The 18725-nt window shown below is 41.7% G+C and overlaps 1 protein-coding gene across 4 annotated transcripts in view; it reads left to right on the forward strand.

The window, feature by feature from the left end:
* The first annotated feature begins 156 nt into the window (after positions 1-156).
* LOC120306173 (phospholipid phosphatase 3-like) overlaps positions 157-18725 on the forward strand; it is a 30977-nt gene continuing 12408 nt past the window's right edge. The window contains exons 1-5 of one of the 4 annotated variants that reach the window (XM_039338882.1): positions 157-879; positions 1263-1501; positions 12508-12665; positions 13115-13395; positions 16325-16382. In XM_039338882.1, coding sequence (XP_039194816.1) covers positions 1321-1501; positions 12508-12665; positions 13115-13395; positions 16325-16382 — 678 coding nt within the window. In that variant the 5' untranslated portion in view covers positions 157-879; positions 1263-1320. Of the gene's footprint in view, positions 1502-12507; positions 12666-13114; positions 13396-16324; positions 16383-18725 lie in introns of all 4 variants that reach the window. The other 3 variants (XM_039338883.1, XM_039338880.1, XM_039338881.1) reach the window with 3 other exon arrangements.

Genomic DNA, 18725 nt, shown 5'->3' on the forward strand with positions numbered 1-18725 from the left:
AGGTACAAGTGAGGAAGACTCCTACGTTTTTCTTCCATGGTGCCCTTTATAGGTTAAACTACAATTCTCTTACTCTTCAGACAATTTGATTGGATACACCTGATCTTTGCTCAGGTGGAGCAAAATTGCTCGGATAGCCGAACGCAAGATGTGCGCTTGACTCCCACGCAGACCAAGTAGAGAAGCAAGGATATGGGGTTTTGAGAAGGGGAGGGGGAAGAAAGCGTCGAGTAACGTCGGTGAATATTGGGACTATTCTTCGATTTAAACTCCCAGAGCTGCCACCTGACCTTGCCTCCTGACAGGGCCCGCCCTCGGAGCTAGGCGTGGGGAGCGCGTCTGCTGCCAGAGGGGAAGAGCTGCTGGCCGACGCGGTTTCTCCCATCCCGGGAAGCCTTCGGCGGCTCTGGGCACGGAACTCTTCCGACGATGGCCCACAGCGACGAGGGGCAGAGGGTTGGCTCGGGGACCCACGGCGCGCCGCCCCGAGCTCTCGCCCTTCGCCCCTCCCTGTTGCTTTCTGCTGCTTCCCAAGAGTTCAGCGGCAGACCGGCTCGGAAGTAAGCCGAGGGGCTTACGCGCAAGTGCACGTGCGATCCAATTCGATGGGTCTATGACGCGAATTGGATCGTGGCCGCCTCGCGACTTCCTTTCCCGCTCGGACTCTCCGGCAACTAAGCCGAGCAGAAGGGAGGGTAGAGCGGACGCGTCAAGAAGGGAAAGGAAAAAAACCGAGGAAAGGCCAGCCGAGACCGAGTTGAGCTTGAGCCGCGATTCAGCCCCGCCGGGAAAGAATCGAGTCCTCCTCCTTCCCCCTCCGAGCTCTGGTGTCGCTCACCCGGACGCGCGTGCTTTGAAGGAGAAAGCGACGTCCGCCAGGTGGGTCTCTGCCCCGAAGCAGCTGCTGCCGCCCAAGTTGCCCCGTTCCCCCACAAAGTTCGCTCAGCTGGGTTACTCCGGATCTGCCACCTCGTGGCAGGGGGGAGAACGTAAAAAGAGCCTTGCAAAGCGTCTCCTTCGCGACAGGGCGCGCTGGGCTAATAACTCGCAGAGAAAAGTTACTGGTTGTAGTTTAACCTCACCCTAGCTCGGGCTTGGAAAGTCGGGCACAATCGCCCGAGGACCCTCGGAAGACAGGTTTGCTTTCTTTGCGGAGCCCGACGTCGCTTTCCTTATTTTGCTGCCAAGAGCTACTGCCTGGATCCTAGTTAATCATCTCTCCCCACCTGGAACCAAAGCTTTGGATTCTGTTTTCCTTGCAGGCGCGAAGACATTGGATCCAACTTGATTCTGCAGAAGGCAAACTGACCTGAACAGATCATGCAAAACAATCACTCTGAACTTCAGAATCAGGCCCTGCAGCCTTTACAGTGGCAGAGTGGTCATAGAGAGGTCCGGGTGACGGTGCGGAGCTCAAGAATCCAGTCCACTGCCTTTGCTCCTCCACAAACATTGCTGAGGAAGATCTTAGTGGCCTTCGATATTGTGTGTTTACTTGTGGGTGAGTGAAGGATGGGGGCTGTGCAATTTCTACATAGCAGTTTATCAAGAGAAGTTTTGCCACAGATGAATGAGAAATGTGAAGGAATTAAATAATCAACTTCTCTCTGCAATAGAGGTGATAGACCAGCTTATTTTGTACTCCTACTGCTACCTCCTTACCCATATAACTGGGTATTCTTGCGTATATCATGTTTCTTGTCTGAACCAAGGGGAACTGGGAACCTCCAGCTTCCCGCACTCTGATATCATTCATTGAGTAAAACCATATCGTCTAGAATTCCCACCATCCTATGCAGGTTTAGAAATGATGAAGATTGCAGCCCAACATATCCGGTGGGTAATGGAGTGTTGAAGGATTCTTGCAGTTGAATTAGTCTTTATCTAAAAATTTAGTTAACAAAGTTGAATCAGTTCTGTTTTCATCTCTGGTCATTTGTACATGCCTAATTTATAGGGCAGTCCATTTTATATTGGTTTTGGATAATTGAGGATCTGGTAATGCAGATTACTTGTTATCATATGGAAGAATCAGAGTAACCAGTACTGGGTATTCCAGTTGGCATGCCCAGCTGTTATGTATACATAGGTCCAACAGAGTTGGAATATGCAGCTGAAACCGCTGCTCAGATATTCATTTAATTCTCCACAGAGGATTTTAATTTAGTCTTTAGCAGCTGTGTGGAAATTATGTCACCATGAATCATAGTGGTCCATGACTGGGATGGAGCAAACAGCTGTTGGGCAGAGTTAAATCTTCTGAAATAGCTTTCTGATAGGGGTGTTAAGTTTATGACACTCAGTTACCAGGTTCACTTCCACTTTTTTGCTCTGCAAGTGCTCTGCAATAAAGTGTTGGTGTTGGGAAAGCAGCAACAGTGAGTGGGTGTCAGGAGGCAGTATCAGGAGAGATTGTAATGGATGCCACGTTGCCCACTCTCCCCTCCAATGAGATAAATATCCAACAAGTAGTTGCTTTCTCACTAACACAGAAAGAGCCTACAGAATGGCTCCTTGACGGTTGAGAAGATCTGCCAGGAAAGCCAGCTGTATAGCCATTGGTAAGTATGGCACTTTTAGGAGTACTAAGGACCCTCTGGCACAGGTGCCTTTGCCTTTATTCAAGGGGAGGTGGCCATTTGGAAGTCAGAACATTTCTGCACATTTGTGCTTCCTGGTTAATGATCTTCTTATTGGTTAATAATTGTAGGGAGACGAGAACAAATTCTTGAGAAGAATGGGCAATCACAGCAAGCAGAACTTTAATTCTTCGCTATACCCACTGATTCGCTTCTCCCCTAGGCTTCCCCCCCCACCTTCTGGACTAGTGGTTCTCAACCTTTTTAATGCCGCGACCCCCAACCGGTCGTAAGTCGAGGACTACTCAATCGGTCGTAAGTTGAGGACTACTCAACTGGTGCAGCATCGTTTGCAGAATGGGACTTTTGGTGGGCTCAGCAAGGCAGAGACAGCCTGGACAATTCCTATTGGCTTTTGAAAGCCAATAGAATTAGACTCTATTCAAGAGAGTCTATTCTATTGGCTTTCAAAAGCCAGTAGAATAAAAGGGAGTAGCAGAGCTAAGGAAAAGGGGGGAAAAAATGGCGGAATGCGTTGTTTGGCGACCCCCGTGAAATGGTCATTCGACCCCAAATGGGGTCCCGACCCACAGGTTGAGAACCGCTGTGCTGGACTCTTCTCATACTTAAGCCTAGCTGTCAGGGGAAAAAAAATACCTAGCAAAGAAGGGGAATTGGACCTTGTTTCTTTTTTCTTGAAGATGTTTCGCTTCTCATCCATTTCAGAACTGAAGAAACTTCTTGGATAAAAAGCGAAATGTCTTCAAGAAAAAAAAAACTCCAGCTGGCTTTTGAAAAAGCATCTTTGGGGCAGTCACGATCAGGATGACTGAGAATCTTTATAGACTTTTTAAAAGGGAGTTGCAGGAGACCAAGTGACTCCAGTGAACTCAGCTCAGTCATATTTCTGCCTTCTGACATTTCCTAAGGCTCTTCCCATGCGTATGCAAAGCTTATTATTGTCTCCAACCCTAGGGGCTGCTTTTTAAAATGTATGTCGCATTTTCCAGGAAGTTAAATGCTATACCCTTGTACCAGGTTTTGTGCTCACAAACAGCCTCAATTTTATGCTAGATGATCCAGAATAATAAGGGAACTTTTAGACAGAACTGATGAGGGGAAAGCTCAGTTTAAATCCAGTCCATCAGAAAATTTTGGCTTCTTCCCTTTTCAGTCACCTTCTGGCAGGGTTTCAGCAGTGAGAAGGACAAGAGTGTGCTCAGTACACAGAGGAGTGTTTGGTGCTTGGAGACAGATGCAAGACCATCGGAAAGAGCATTCATCAGAATGGCACAAGGCCTAGCTGGGGAGGAATGGTAGAAATAGAAACACAGACTCCTAGGGCTGGAAGGGACCTTGGAGGTCTTCCAATCCAATCCTCTGCCTTATTTAAATTCTTATGTCCTCATTCCAGGGGGGTAATTCCATTTTTGCATTTCAATAAGCTACTTTTTTTCTTTCTTTTCCGAGCTATGTTGTACATTTTTGAAGGCTAAAGTGCTGAGTTTTAAAACACAAAGGCTGAGGCCAGCCACAGTCCTGATGAGGATGATAGCTCTGAGCAGTCTTTTGTGTGTGTGCCTTGCTGTTCATATAGATTTGGGGGGGGGGGAAATCCTAAAGGACTTAAAAGGTGACCTGGTTGGTCTCCAAAGAAGCCATATTTTATTTTTATTTAATTTTTTTAAGTAAAAAGTTCTGATATGAAAACATAGTCCAGACTGGATGGTCTGTTGTGTTCCAAGTTGACATGGAGCCTGAGAAAGCAAAGGGGAAAAACAAGAAAGACAGACTGGAGCAAAGGGAAAGAATTATTTTCACTGTTTGCTGCCACTGCAGAGATATCAGTTTTCACTGGCTTGAAGGAAGCCTGTCTTGAGGGACTTTAACCTCTTCAAGGCAGTCTGTTTTTATTAATAATAATAATAATCACAAGCAAGTATAGAACATTGTCCAGATAAGGACAACTCCAATGTTCCCCAACCAGCACGCCTACCCATCCTAACCATACTTTAAGCGGGAATGAATGTTCCGAGCCATCAGGGAGGCGGTAGGTTTTGAGGATGCTTTGAAGTATTCAAAGACCTTCAGATCTTTTATCTTGTAATTCTTAGAACAATCTTGTTATCCCCATCATGCAGATAAGGCTAAGAGAAGAAATCACCTGAGGTCACCTAATGAGTTCCTGGCAGATATGAATTTTTAGTGGCTAGTTGTAGATTTGGGAGATCAAAGGTATCACTTCAGTTCACAACTGCCTGCAGAACAAGCTATAAAGTATGTGACCACATTTGAAATGTGACTCTATCTTTACATGTGAAGCAGAAAAAAAATGGATGCTAGGAAAATACCCATTTTCTTTTCCCACAGAATTAGCTGTAAACAAGACCAGGAGTCTGAATGAGAGAACTGCATATTGCATAGCCTTATTTTTCAATATAGTTTAATAATTAGGAATTCCATCTGGGAATTCTGGAAGTATTCTAACAATATTGGATTACAGTCTAATTAGATTCATTAGGAAAATATCCTTTTAATAGATACACAACAAATCTCAGACAAGCAGCTTAGAAGAGAATGTCTGCAGAAATGAAATAAAGTAAGATTAACTTATTCTAGGTATATTTAATCACAGCTTGAGGGGTGGGGAAATCTGATTTGTCCCTAGGCAGAATAGCTATTGTCTTTGGAACAACTTTGAATTAGACTTTGCAGGCGAACTTCCTAGAACACTATACTTGTTCATAAGTTGTAGGAGATGGGATCCAGACTTTCCATCTCAGACACCAAAATATCTTTTATCGCTGTAGAAAATACGCTTAAGTGTCAATGCTTCCTTAAGAATCCCTGGTCCCCAGTATAAAGACCACTTTTGGAAGCAAAGGTATTCACCATGCTGGTTCTCCTTGTGTAGGAATTAGAGTGGAACTTTCATAAACATCACAGAGATAGAAGATGATACACTGACTACGTGTCAAATAGAAATAGGCACACTGGTTTTAGATTTCATTCAGAAATAGTTCTCCTATTACTATTACCAGTAGCATGTGCAAACATTTATTTTAAAAAATTGGAAATTGTTCAGCAATGGCTGCTTTAGAAAAATCAGAAGACAACTGCTGCCCTCCAGTATCTGAAATGTCAAGGAACACTTTGAATGAGCAAGATTCATTTTTAGCTATTGCTGCTAACCTCTGTGATGGATGGTTGTTCTATCTGCGTGTCCATTATCAAATAATAAAACAAAAATTCTGAATAATAATAATGTGCACCATATGATATAATATTTGTAGAAGCTAGTCCTGAATCTTTTTCATACATTTCATTGGTTTTTTAATTTTAATACTTTGAAAAGGATATTAGAAATTTTCCATCCAGTTTCTTCATAATTTTATAAATGTCTATTATTCCCAGGCAAGTGTATCCATAGTCAGAGGCAGATAAGTTAATGCCTTTGGGACAGATCTGGGTGAAAGGCAGAATTAAGCTTTGTCTGGAAAGCAGGTCAGTTTGGAAATTTGGGTGATCTTTCCTATAACTCTGGAATACTTGGAAATTGGGGATCTTTTCATCCATCATGTTGTATCAATAGTCATCTTATGACTCTAGACAATTTTAGGCCTGCATTAGATAGATGCTAGAAGATAGGTTGTTGGGAAACTTGACCAGACCCTAAGAAGGAGATTTGCACCAAGGTTGTCTGGATGGATTGATATGGATGGCTAGTAAAATGCTGACTTCTTCATCTGCAGAGTTTGACAAATATCTGGAAGGAGCTAGAGTTCAAGTTGCAGGCAATTTGGCAGACTGGCAGTGATACCGTAACAAGGTTTGTTCAGTGGTGGTGGGTGGGCTCCTAGGCAGGAAGAGGCATTCAGAAAGTTTCTCAGATAAGAATTGGATTGTCCCTCATGTGCTGACCCAGAAGTACTCGCTGCTAGCAAAGCTCAAGTTGACTTGGGACAAGGGGAGTTTAAGTTGTAGGTAGGCAAAACCTGTTCCCAGAGAAGAAAGATCCTGGTTTTATCCTCAGCTGGAACTCCAGCCTGCTTCTGTTTTGCAGCTGATCCCAACCCAATTTTGTGAGCTCCCTCTAGCCTCCCCTCTACTGTTTTCCTACTTTCAGTTCTTCATGAACCTTCTCCTCCTTCCCTGAAGAGGGAAGACATCACAGGCTGAGTCTTGCTCTCCTGGGTGTTGCTGTGGGAGGCGGCTGGACAGGCTGCTGCCTGTTTTCAGAGACCAGGAGTAACACCCTGCCAAATACAATGTCAAAGGAGTGTCACTCAGGGCTCAGAGCAGGCCCCTTTTGTCGAGCAACTGTAGGAGATAGTTGCTTTGTAGTTGAAGGCTGGACGCATGCATTGTGCTAAGCCGCAGATTGTTTCTATCATGGTTTGTTGAGGAATCTGTCTTGCAAAGAAGCAAAACAATCACAGGTTGTTTGGCTTACTTTGTTTCCCCACTTTTTTAGCTGCTCTTGTTTTGCATTTCTAGTGAGTCTATTGGAGGAGAGTGAAACACACAAGCAAAAACCACAAGCAAACTGTGTCCCCCCCCTGCTTTGTTTTACGCAGAAAATGGAACACATTGTGCCATTGTGATTTGATTGTGTGAATCCAATCGGTTCTTCAGACGGGGATCTGGTGGAACCACTCGGCCAGTCTCACCGTTTGTTAGGGCTGCACCTGGGCAGTTGGCCAAGGGAGGCAATGGGAATACCTCAGGGCGCCAAGAGAAGTAGATATTAATAGCTCCCTCCAAGTACCAAGGAAGATCTACACGCATGGCTGGCCTGGGGCACCATATAAGGGGAGCTGGAGGGGGGAAGGGAGATGATTGCAAGAGATGACTATTGTGGGAACCTGGAAAGGTTACTTTGTGAGCTAACAAGCAAGACCTTCAGAAAATTAAGAAAGGGGGTAGGAGGAAAATTTGGATAATGCGAAAGGAATATGTAGCTACTTAGCAATACTCATCAAATAAAATCAAAAGATTGAAAAAATACGTATTGGTATAACTGAAACATGTGAGGCAGGCTTGTGTATGGCCTCAAAGGATCAGGGGTTGTTACTAGCCGCACCCCAGATAATCAACATGTCATACCTAAAACCCCACTGCTAGCTATCCCACCCTAATCAGCAGCTAGGGAGGGGTAGATTGCTTTGCATTTCAATGAAGGAATATGCTCAGGAGCTCTCAAGGTCTGTGGTTCTGGTCTTGGAGTTTTTTGTTTGATTCCCTTCCATCATGTTCTAGTACTGTTGTCTTAATTTTTCTCCTTCTGCTATTTGCTACTCCCAAGAAAGACAAAAGGGTTGGATTCCCAGAGGATCCAGTTGGCAAAATTTGAGAAAAAGGGAGGTTACTTGGGGGGTGGGGGTGGGGGAGTGCATAGATGCCTTGGACAGTTGACAGAGAAACTCTGAGTGTCACTCTGTGGCATTCTCGGCCTTGATGGCTGTTCTGTCCCAGCTATCTGCAACTTGTCCCTAGTTGGGTTGCAAAAGATATTTCTATTCCTATACGAACCTCATTTGTTTAGTCTACCTGAATCCTATTCTTGCTCCTAGGAGGCTCCAGGTTCTGTTAGGTAGAGAAACATAGTTCAGTCATGTCACGATGCATTTGATTTGACTTTGCTTTTGAGCATTGGGCGAATCAAACCTTGTGATTTGTAAACAGTTGTTTTTCCCTGGGATACTAAATGAATCTAGTCTCAACTTATGACCATAATTGAGCCCAAAATTTATGTTGCTAAATGAAACATTGAAGTGAGTTTTGCCCCATTTTACAACCTTTCTGGCCACAGTTGTTAAGTGAACCATTGCAGTTGTTAAGTTAGTAACACAGTTGTTAAGTGAATCTGGCTTCCCAATTGACTTTGCTTGTCAGAAGGTCATAAAAGGGGATCACATGACCCTGGGACACTGTGACCGTCATAAATAGGAACCAGTTGCCAAGCTTCTGAATTTTGATCATGTGACCAAGGGGGTGCTGCAATTTTCATAAGTGTGAAAAAAACGGATAAGTCACTTTTTTCAGTACCGTTAGTAACTTTGAACAGTCACTAAATGAACATTTGTAAGACAAGGACTACCTTTGGGTGATTCAGTAATCCCAATTGTGGCTTAGTGCATTGTGTCATCTCAGCCAATGACTTGCCAAAAGTACATCTACCGGTAGTAAATATCGTGGTAAAACCATAAATTTGGGGAACTGTTTTCCAAGTTCAAGTCTAGAGGCAATTCTGCACTACCCTTCTCCATGCTGATGCCAGCTGAACTATAAACCAGTTTAAAGAAATTCTATGCAGGTTGGGACACTTCAGCAGCAACTTGCCAGGAATTCAGTCTGGACTATTGGCTGCTATGCACACTCTCTCACCCCCAGACAGTTTCCCTGTTGCTGTGCCCTCCCAGCTTCCCATGCCAGGAAAGCAATTGCCAATCGCTTTATTTTCCATGGGCGGGGGAGGGGAGAACCAAACAAAAGCTGAGACAAATGCAAGAAAGAAGCTATTATTTCACCAAATCGCTGTTTAGATGTGCTTTCTGATACGTTAACTTTAAAAACAGTTTTCAAAAACTATATAATTAAACAAAAGCAAAAAGTTATTTTGAAAATGGGGGGAAAAGGAAACTACCCTAGTGAGAGTAGCATGCAGATCCAAAATGGCACTCAGAAACCTTCTTAATGTTAAGCACACTTTCCCAGTCCTTCCCCATTTCTCTTCAGCCAAGTCCCCCTGTCAAGAATGCCATAAGATCATTCTCAAGGTAGCTGTTGATGGAAGAGGAGTCTTGCGTGGTAAAGTCTATGCTCTATGACAGCATTTCTCAACCTTGGCAAATTGGAAGATATGTGGAATTCTGGGAGTTGAAGTCCACACATCTTCCAATTCACCAAGGTTGAGAAGCACTGGTCTGCTTTATGAGAAGGGTATCTTCAAGAGCGTAAAAAGCCTCTTCTCATATAAGTGTAGTAATGCCTGGGACAGCCAATTAATTATAAAACAAAAACACTGGTTAGTTTCACATCTTATGAAGGTTATTTAGACATAGCATGTTGAGCAAGCCTTATTCAGCAAATTATGATTTTAAAAAAATGGCTTAGCACAAGGTGTGAACTAGGATAGAGACTCCCTAATCACATTATAAAACCATCATCTTTCAGCAGCAAATTTTGCTTCTGTCATCATTCATATTTCTTTCCCCATGATTTGGGTTAGCTCCCCACCTACCTAATTTTGCTTTTCAAAGCATCCAACCACTCATTTTTTCCTTTTTTTTAATGTGGTTTCGAATTGTGGGGAAGCTTTTGGTAATATTATGTCTCCACTCAGACACTACACTTAACTAGATTACTAAATAAGCCCATTTTCTTGGTTTGTACATACAATCCCTTGAATCATGGTCAGGATTCAGTGCTAATAGAAAGCTAACCAAGGAAAAAACAAATTGCAGCATGTTAGGCTTGTATCTGACTTAGCTAACCTGAACATAATCAGTGGATGTCAACCAACGGGCATCAATCAGAGCTACTTTTTCTCACAAATGTAAGCCATTCCTCAAACTCACTTTATTTTTCTTCAGCATTAAGCTTGAAAGCAAAAAGATTATTTGGGCTGAATGAGGCAGAGATGCATTCACCACCTTGTTTAGTTAGCTGCAAGTGAGGAAAAACATATGAGACCTAGAGAAAAGAATTACAACTACAATGTGGTTGGTTTGATTTGGGCTTATATACCATGTAAATCCAGTCATTGTGGTTCAGCTAACCGCAACTTCATTTCATTTCCTCAGTCTAATAATAGCCTACCTTGTATACATTTAATTACTTAATTGCATTTTATGATGGTGAACCACAGGCTTATTGCTCCCTTTTTTCCCAATGAAGCTCAGCGAAGAATCCATAAGTTTTGCTTTTCTTTTTTTTCTTTTTTTTTTTATTGGAAGTTTTATAAATTTTACAAAAAGACAAAAACAATACAAAACAAAAGACAACATATACAAAAAAGAAACTAAACATTACATATATATAAAACCCCCCCCATCCCCCACCCCTCACAAAAACCCTCCCTTCCCCCCCCTGAGCTTCCCAGAGCAGAATATAGGCTTAATTAAAAATTAAGAAATAAAAATAAAAAATTAAATTAAAAAATTTATATTTATATATATATATATATAAAATATCTATATATATATATAAAAATAAAACTTATAAAAAAGCTATGTGATATTTTTGTATACCCAATCTAAATTGTATAAATTTTATCCATTTGTCCCAAACAGCAAGGAACTTCTCTTGCGTTTGTTGCTTTAAGAAGGCCGAAATCTTTGCCATTTCCGCCAGATAAGCTACTTTAAGAAACCATTCCTGCAATGTAGGCAAAGATTCCTTCTTCCAATATTGTCCTACTAACAGCCTAAGTTTTGCTTTTCTTAAACTACTGTCAGCCTTGTCACCTCATCCCAGATAAACTGTTGTTAGTCTTAAGCTGTGGTTGTTGAAATAAACCATGGTAAAATGTATGCACTGAGGCTTGTCTCAGATTAGTATCAGATGATATCTTAAGTAGTAAATCAAAACTGTAACTTTTTAATCCCTTTGCAGCTGCATTCAGGGAGAGAGGAGAACTTAAGTTGCAGAAGTATTTGTCCTCAAACTAATACAGGTTTAGATAGTAGATGTGTCTCAACAGAAGGAATAGATCAGAAATGAATAAACCACAATATAACATAGAGAGAGAGGCTTACTTTAAAATTCCAAAGGAAAATCCTGCTTGAGCAGAGTGTTGGACTAGAAAACGTCCTTTTCCCACTCTGCCAAGCTGTGTTCTGTATACTAAAATTCTTACATGTATTATTTATTAGCAAAATGTCCATAATGGTTATAGGTGCTGCATACTTGGAGGAAGATCCTGCGAAATGCAAGAATGTTGTTGGATATATTTCATACCCATGTAGACACTCTCTCGCTGTGTATCCCCCCCACACCCTATTCCACCCCAGTGCAGCATTTTGCATTTCTCAAAGCAAACAATACATGCTGGCTGTTCCTTTCTAGAGGAAGAATTTAGCCTAGATAGGGACTATATCTGTCTGCTTACTGGGATCAGCCAGGCCCCCAAGAATTAGGCTGATTTTGTATTTATGTGAATCAATGTCTTATTCTGATCATAAGTATACTTTAATAAAACATAAGAAGTAGAATTGCCCTCAATACATGACAGCTAATGCTTATACTTCTGGAAGGCACCAAGCTGGGAGTATACCTGTGTGTTGTTTTCTTTTTCCCTTGGTGTGGGGTCCTTGGTGCTCTCTGAGCTTGGTGGTTTTCTTGCAGATGTTTCATTACTAAACTAGGTAATACTATTAGTCCTTGTAAAGTTAACAGTAAATGGCCCGACCAAAGGACCTCCAAGACAATTCCCACCCACACTGAGGGCACTAGAATTTAAATTGAGAGCAAACCCCACACCTTACTAGCACTGATGATTTTAGCTAGATTGGTATTCTATATTTGCAGCATTGTTTATATTCTTCTATACATTGCATCATGATGTTTATATGATATGAGATTATTAACATTGTATTATTTAGCTGGCATATAGAGAAAGGAAAGGGAAAAATATATCAATGTTAATTATCATTTAGGATGTCAGTATTATAAGCATAAAATTTGTTTTTTTCCCATCCAAATGTAAATATAACACTAAAAAAGAACTGCTGCAACTCAGATCAAATGATCAAATAAATAATAATGGTTTCAGTCTTAAGCTAATTACTTAATATTAAGATCTCCCCTGAACTGTTACTCTGTGTTGTTGTATTTATATGCTGATAAAAGAAAAGATAAAGCAAATTTAAAGTTAAAATACTTAATAAGAAAGGAAAAAAATAAAAAAATTGTCCTGTTTCTGTAGCATCCGTCCCATTCTTCATCTGTGAATTTGGCCTCGTTTCTCCAGTGCGTCGTGGCTTCTTCTGCAATGACAGTAGCATCAGCTACCCACTGCAGCATCCTGAGACCATCACCGACACAGTGCTCATTTCAGCAGGCACCCTGATCTCCTTCCTAGCAGTAAGTCTGGAGGGAGGGAAGGGGGAAAGAATACTAGGTCGTTTTCTACAGCTCGTGACTATGGAATTCCCATAGCTCAAAGAATTAACTTTGTAATTAGATACATTTCCTTCACCAGGTTCCCCTACTAAGCATAATGGCCTCTGTATCCTTCTTGAAAACCTCCAGGTTTTCAAGAAGAGATTGGATAGCCATATGTCTGGAATGGTATAGGGTCTCCTGCATGAGCAGGAGGTTGGACTAAAAGACCTCCAAGGCCCCTTCCGACACTATTATTCTATGTTCTCTTATACCAATGCTCTGTAGTTTTTTCATTAAAGATGGATCCCCCTTTTCTCTTTCTCAGCGCATATCCCATATCCCATTACCTAAGAAACATTTATTCTCCTATCTCTTACTTCCAAATTTTAGAATTGCTTGTAGACCAACATCCCTGTTCTTTCTTGCAGATCACTATAGGCGAAATCTTCCATGTACATTGTCTGCCTCACAGATCACGCTCTACAATCTCCAATCCTTATGTGACTGCCCTCTATAAAGAAATTGGGGCCTTCCTTTTTGGCTGCTGTGTGGGTCAGTCCCTCACTAACATGGCAAAGGTTGCTGTAGGTCGCCTCCGTCCACATTTTCTGGCTGTCTGCCAACCTAACTTCACTCACATTGTCTGCACTGCTGGATACCTGGAGGACTATATTTGCACTGGTGGCCGCTCTAAGGAAAAGGAGGCCAGGTATGTATTGTGACAATCTCTCGATGCCCAGCCCCCCAATGGCGTATTGACAATGAGTCACAGAAAAGTGATAGATTGTGTGTATTTTTTTATTCCTGTTATTTCACAGGCATCATAGCCAAGCTGCGTGCTTGTGAAAAAGATTCATGGACTGAATCTCCCTGTCCCATTTTCCTTCTGATGCTGCATGCAGCAACCTTCCTTGATCTGATGGCCTCCAGCAAAGTTAGTTTCCAACCCAGGCAGTGTGTCAGACTAGCCAGAAAAGATAAGAATTGTGTAAGTCTAGCTCAAAGGTGTGCAAAGTGAGAGCAACCTGCAGGTCCCAAGTACCTTTTAGTAGGCCCTGGAGTCACCAAAAAGTTCCCCAACAGAAACAAAACAAAAAAAATCTATTAATGTGTGCAACTGCAACCTCAAAAGCTTTAAAAAAGCATGACTATCAGCCACAAAAATGTGCCCATGCTTGATCTGGACTGTGATGGAGAACAAACTGGCTCCAACTTCCAAAGTGACACAAAGAAGTTGTCTAACTACAGGCATAAGTGCCGGATATCAGTCTGAATTCAATTTACTCACTGCTGCTACTCAGGTTGCTGGTTCATCTCTCAAGCTGGAATAGGTATGGAGGGCCCCACTGGCTTTATCATGGAATGTAACCTTTGGAGGACAAGAGAGAAAGAAGGACCTGAAACCTCAAAAATGAGAAAGTGAAGCCAATATATTAGGGTACATCTCTAAATCCAAGAAAGAGAACGATTTTGATGTAATAAAGAGAGACAGCCACTTTCTTGCCCCAAATGGCAAGTTTTGTTCACTCAGACTACTGAATTAGATGGACAGTTTCAAGGAGTGGCAAAATGTTTGTCCATGCCCGTGGAGAAGGATGTGAGTGGTATATCCCTTGCAAGAGACAAAAATCCAATGGAGCAGGAAGAAAAAACCTTGGATTTCCCATTCTGCCATACTCAGTCTTGCAAGTTCCAGCCAACAAGGTAGAAGGCAATTCTTATGCCATCCAAGGCTTATATTATCTTTGGGGAGTAGGAAATCTCTTTTCTTTGTTTTACCATTGTATGTTTCTCCTGATCCGACGTTCAGCCTTCTCCTCTGCCATTTCCATTAATCTCTTTATTTTATTTTATTTTATTTTTAAAATTTATAAGCCGCCCCACTCCTGAAGGACTCTGGGCGGCTAACAATAAAAAACACATAAAACATAACAAACAACAATACAAAAACAATCATCCAGGGGTAAGGTTTTATAAACCCCAGGCCTGCCGGAAAAGCCAGGTCTTAAGTAGCTTACGGAAGACCAACAGGGTGGGAGCAGTCCTAATCTCCGGGGGGAGCTGATTCCAAAGCGTGGGCGCCATCACAGAGAAGGCCCTCCTCCGCGGCCCCGCCAAATGGCACTGCTTGGTCGACGGGGCCCGAAGGAGGCCCAGCCTGTGGGATCTAACCGGACGTAGGGAACTATGAGGTAGTAGGCGGTCTCGCAATTAGCCTGGCCCTGAGCCATATAGGACTTTAAAGGTAATGACCAACACCTTGAATTGGACCCGGAGACCAATAGGCAACCAATGCAGCTCACGGAGGATAGGTATAACGTGGGTGTATCGAGGAGCACCCACTATCACTCGCGCGGCTGCATTCTGGACCAACTGTAGTCTCCGAATACTTTTCAAGGGTAGCCCCTCTTCTGGTTGTTCCTGCTGAAACATATTCCACAGATGTGTTTCATGTAAGTTCTGGAGGATGTCTGGACTGAGGAGGTATAAGTTGGAACAATGATGAGCAATTAATCCAGTCAGAACTAGAGGCTTATGCAGTTCGGTCTGTCATTATCTCAGCCTCAGAGGAAGACTGGGATCAGATTTCATTTTAGAAGCAAAAGAAACATGTGCAGAATTTATCTTCTACCTGCAGTTTACCTCTTTCCAACTTCTCTGTTCTGTTCCTATCTGGCTTTCTCTGATTTGAATAGATTTGCTGTCTGCTTACTCATGATGGAAGTGGAGGAGACAGAACACTTTAAAAAAACAGGGAGGACTGATAAATAAAATGGATCAAGTGAAGCTTCTGTTAGAGAACAATATATTTATTGTATTGCAGTTTTATTGTTAGCTTGACCCAAAAGCTACAGTCAAAACTGACTTCAGCCTTCACTGGGTATCAAGCTTGCAAAGCTGGCAAACTCAAGAATCTCTTGGATTTCTGGAAAAACCTTTGTTGCTAGAGGGGTAATGTATCAAAGTCTCAGAAGCCTATCAAAACACTTCTCCAGATCAACTTAAACCTAGCATAATTAAGATGGAGTTACTCTGAGTCTCTTTCTCATATTTCCCCCTTTCTCTATATGTTCCCAGGAACTGTCAGATATTTCAACACATTAAAGCTATTTTATCTGGGCTATAGAAATCTGGATGCCCACTAAATGGCACCCAAGAGAACTTTCTGAAGCCTTCGTTGTATAATCAAATTAATTTTGGCTCTGTATAATCAAATTAATCTGTGTTCGAATTTTCAGCCCAATAAAAGTTATGAGCATGTAGGTCTCTCTAAAACACGGGTGTCACATAACGTATTGTGGCATATTGTGACTTTTTTGCCTTTGTGGAGCCGGGGTGGGTTTGGCCTGTGCATGATGCATCTGGTCTGTGGACCACCCGTTTGACACTCCTGTCCTAAAATAATATATTTTAATTGCATTGAGTTCTGAGGTACTTATGATTAATATTGGTGGGATTGGAGTTTTTCAGGATAGCCATCAAATCATGAAAAGAGCATCAGAAGAAGGTGGTTTAGTTAATCAGATTAAGGTTGTGCAATGATCAAATTGCATGGATTTTGTGGTTGGCGTCAGTATATCAAACTAAGCAGTACATATCATGTCCTCTTCAAAGAAATATCTTATTTTCTCTTCCAGAAAATCCTTTTACTCTGGCCATGCCTCCTTTGCCATGTATACCATGATGTACTTAGTGGTAAGTTCCTCTCTTCAGGTTTACAGAAGTGAAGTTTGGGAAGAGGGCAGATCATCACACTACATGAACCACAGAGAAAAGGAGACAGACTCATGCAGGCGGCAGCCCATTGTGGTAGCTGCTTAAACATAACCCAGTGGAGAAACAGCCTGGTGACACTGGTACAAGGTGCTCTCTTAAAGCAAACACCCTCAAGCTTTATACTGGTGTGGGAAATACAATTGGAAGATGTATCATCTGAAGAGTTTGCTTTATGGAGTAAGTTCCTCAGAGTTTGTTTCATTTTTGCCTGTGTGAATGGCAGCCTTCATAGCAACACAATCCTTCTAGATAGCAGAAAATTCTAGAGACTAGTAGGAAAAAATATTTGGTACTGAGTTAGCAGGCAACCTGAAATGTATTTTGTCTGATCTCTTCTTGCTTCAGATTCTGATTTTAGCTTCTGAATTTTCACTGGCTAAATACATTGAAAGCATATTTTCATTCCTCTTCCAGAGAAGGGAGATAGGTATTCCCTGCTTTTAAAAAATTAATACAGAGTAAAAATTAACAAGAATTAATATTTAAAATGAAGGAGAAATGAAGAAAGGAGCAGAAACAAAGGTGCAGTAATCAAAGAAAAGGAAAAAAGAATTATAAAGAAGTGACCTGATTTTTTTTTACAACAGTTATAAGAATAAATACAAAATAACCTCTTACTCTGTGTTTATAGCATTGTTTACATTTTCTATATTATTTTTATTCTAGTACTCAAACATCATTTTTTCTATTTCCCACAAATAAAAGGTTTTGAATCATCATTATATTTAGACATTTAAATTTAAAGCAGTCAGTTTGGCCATCTCAATAAATTCCATCTTCACCATCCATTCCTTCACTGTTCATAAAATCGAATCTTTCCTCCTTTATGCATATAATAATCTTGCTTCAGTCATCATATAAAAAAACAAGGTTCCATATTTTTTTCCCAGCTGCTTATCATTCTATCCGAAAATAGAATGGCTTTAATTGTATATGAGTCTCTGTATTATTATATCTAATTGAGTCCAAAATTTCCTGGCTTTTTTTACCCATTCACCAAGCATGATAAAATGTTCTTATTGATTACATTTCCAGCATAGGTTTGAAGAGCTTGGAGATGTGTTTTTTAGATCGGGGATCCCCAACCCCCAGTCTACAGACTGGTACCAATCTGCAGCCCATTGGGACTAAGCCGCACAAGCTGCGAGTGAGCGTGCAAAGCTCCGTTTGTGTAAGTGGCAGTTGTGCGTGCAAAACCATCCCCTCTCCCTCTGCTGCCACTGCTGCTGGTTTGCAGAGCTGGAAAGGTTGGGGACTCCTGTTCTAGATTACTACCATGAGCTCTCTTGTCTTGAGGCAGATCTATCCACAAACTTCACTGATTTAATATTCATTGTCTCCTCCCAGAAAACTTTGGAACTGAGATTTGGATGGAAAGCTAGGTATGCAGAACTTAATACCCCTCCCAAATTGCCATTTCCATTATGGAGAAAAACAGCAAGACTGTCTGATTTATAGTATGAATTTGCAACATAAATGGTTAAACATAATATGAAACAAAATAGCTATACTATACAGCCCAGCCAATTTTAGCGAATTCATTTTGAAGTTGAGATGTGAGTTGTTTGAGGAAATGGAAATGGACCAGGCCATAAGCCTGAGACCTTTTTCTAAAACTGAGAAAGGGGCTACCTCCTCCCACAAAAACGGACTCAGAAGGAAATTCTGAGCCCTTCCTCCGGAGCGGGCGGCAAAGAGGTGCCCACTTGGAATGCCCCCATCTCTGCTATTGGAAAAGAATCTTCCCAATAGGTCCAGTATACAGTTTTCTGAAATCTGTCACTGTCACTGTTGTCATCCTATGCAGGGGATCTACAAAATGTAGCACGCTTATGTAGGAAAGAGGGCAAGTGAGGAGAAGTGTCCACTACTCTCCCACTGCTCCCCTCACATTTGTGTTGCTCTCCATGTGTAGAAGGCAGTTATGAACAACTAATTTTCAAGGCAATATGAAATCTGGAAAATTTTCAATTCTGCATCAATTGTCTAACTTTATTTTTTAAAAGTTGCCATTAATTGTTTTTACAGCTGGAAAATATGGAAGGTGAAAAGGGTTAAAGCTGTTGCTCTCATCCCTGCTTTCCTTTCTCATAATAGAATCTGAAAGATTTCTAATTGCCAGCATGAGGCATCAACTGGTTAATCTATTACGCTAAGCAAAAAAGCTCCATTTATTTGCATTTCCATGCTGAATCTAGCCAGCCCCTTCCTTTAATTTTCCAATTTCTCTGGAGTGTTGCTCTGAGATTCCTGGATCATTGT

This window comes from Crotalus tigris, unplaced genomic scaffold, assembly GCF_016545835.1.
Source record: "Crotalus tigris isolate CLP2741 ecotype Arizona unplaced genomic scaffold, ASM1654583v1 scf7180000017723.350638, whole genome shotgun sequence".
Lineage (NCBI taxonomy): Eukaryota > Metazoa > Chordata > Lepidosauria > Squamata > Viperidae > Crotalus > Crotalus tigris.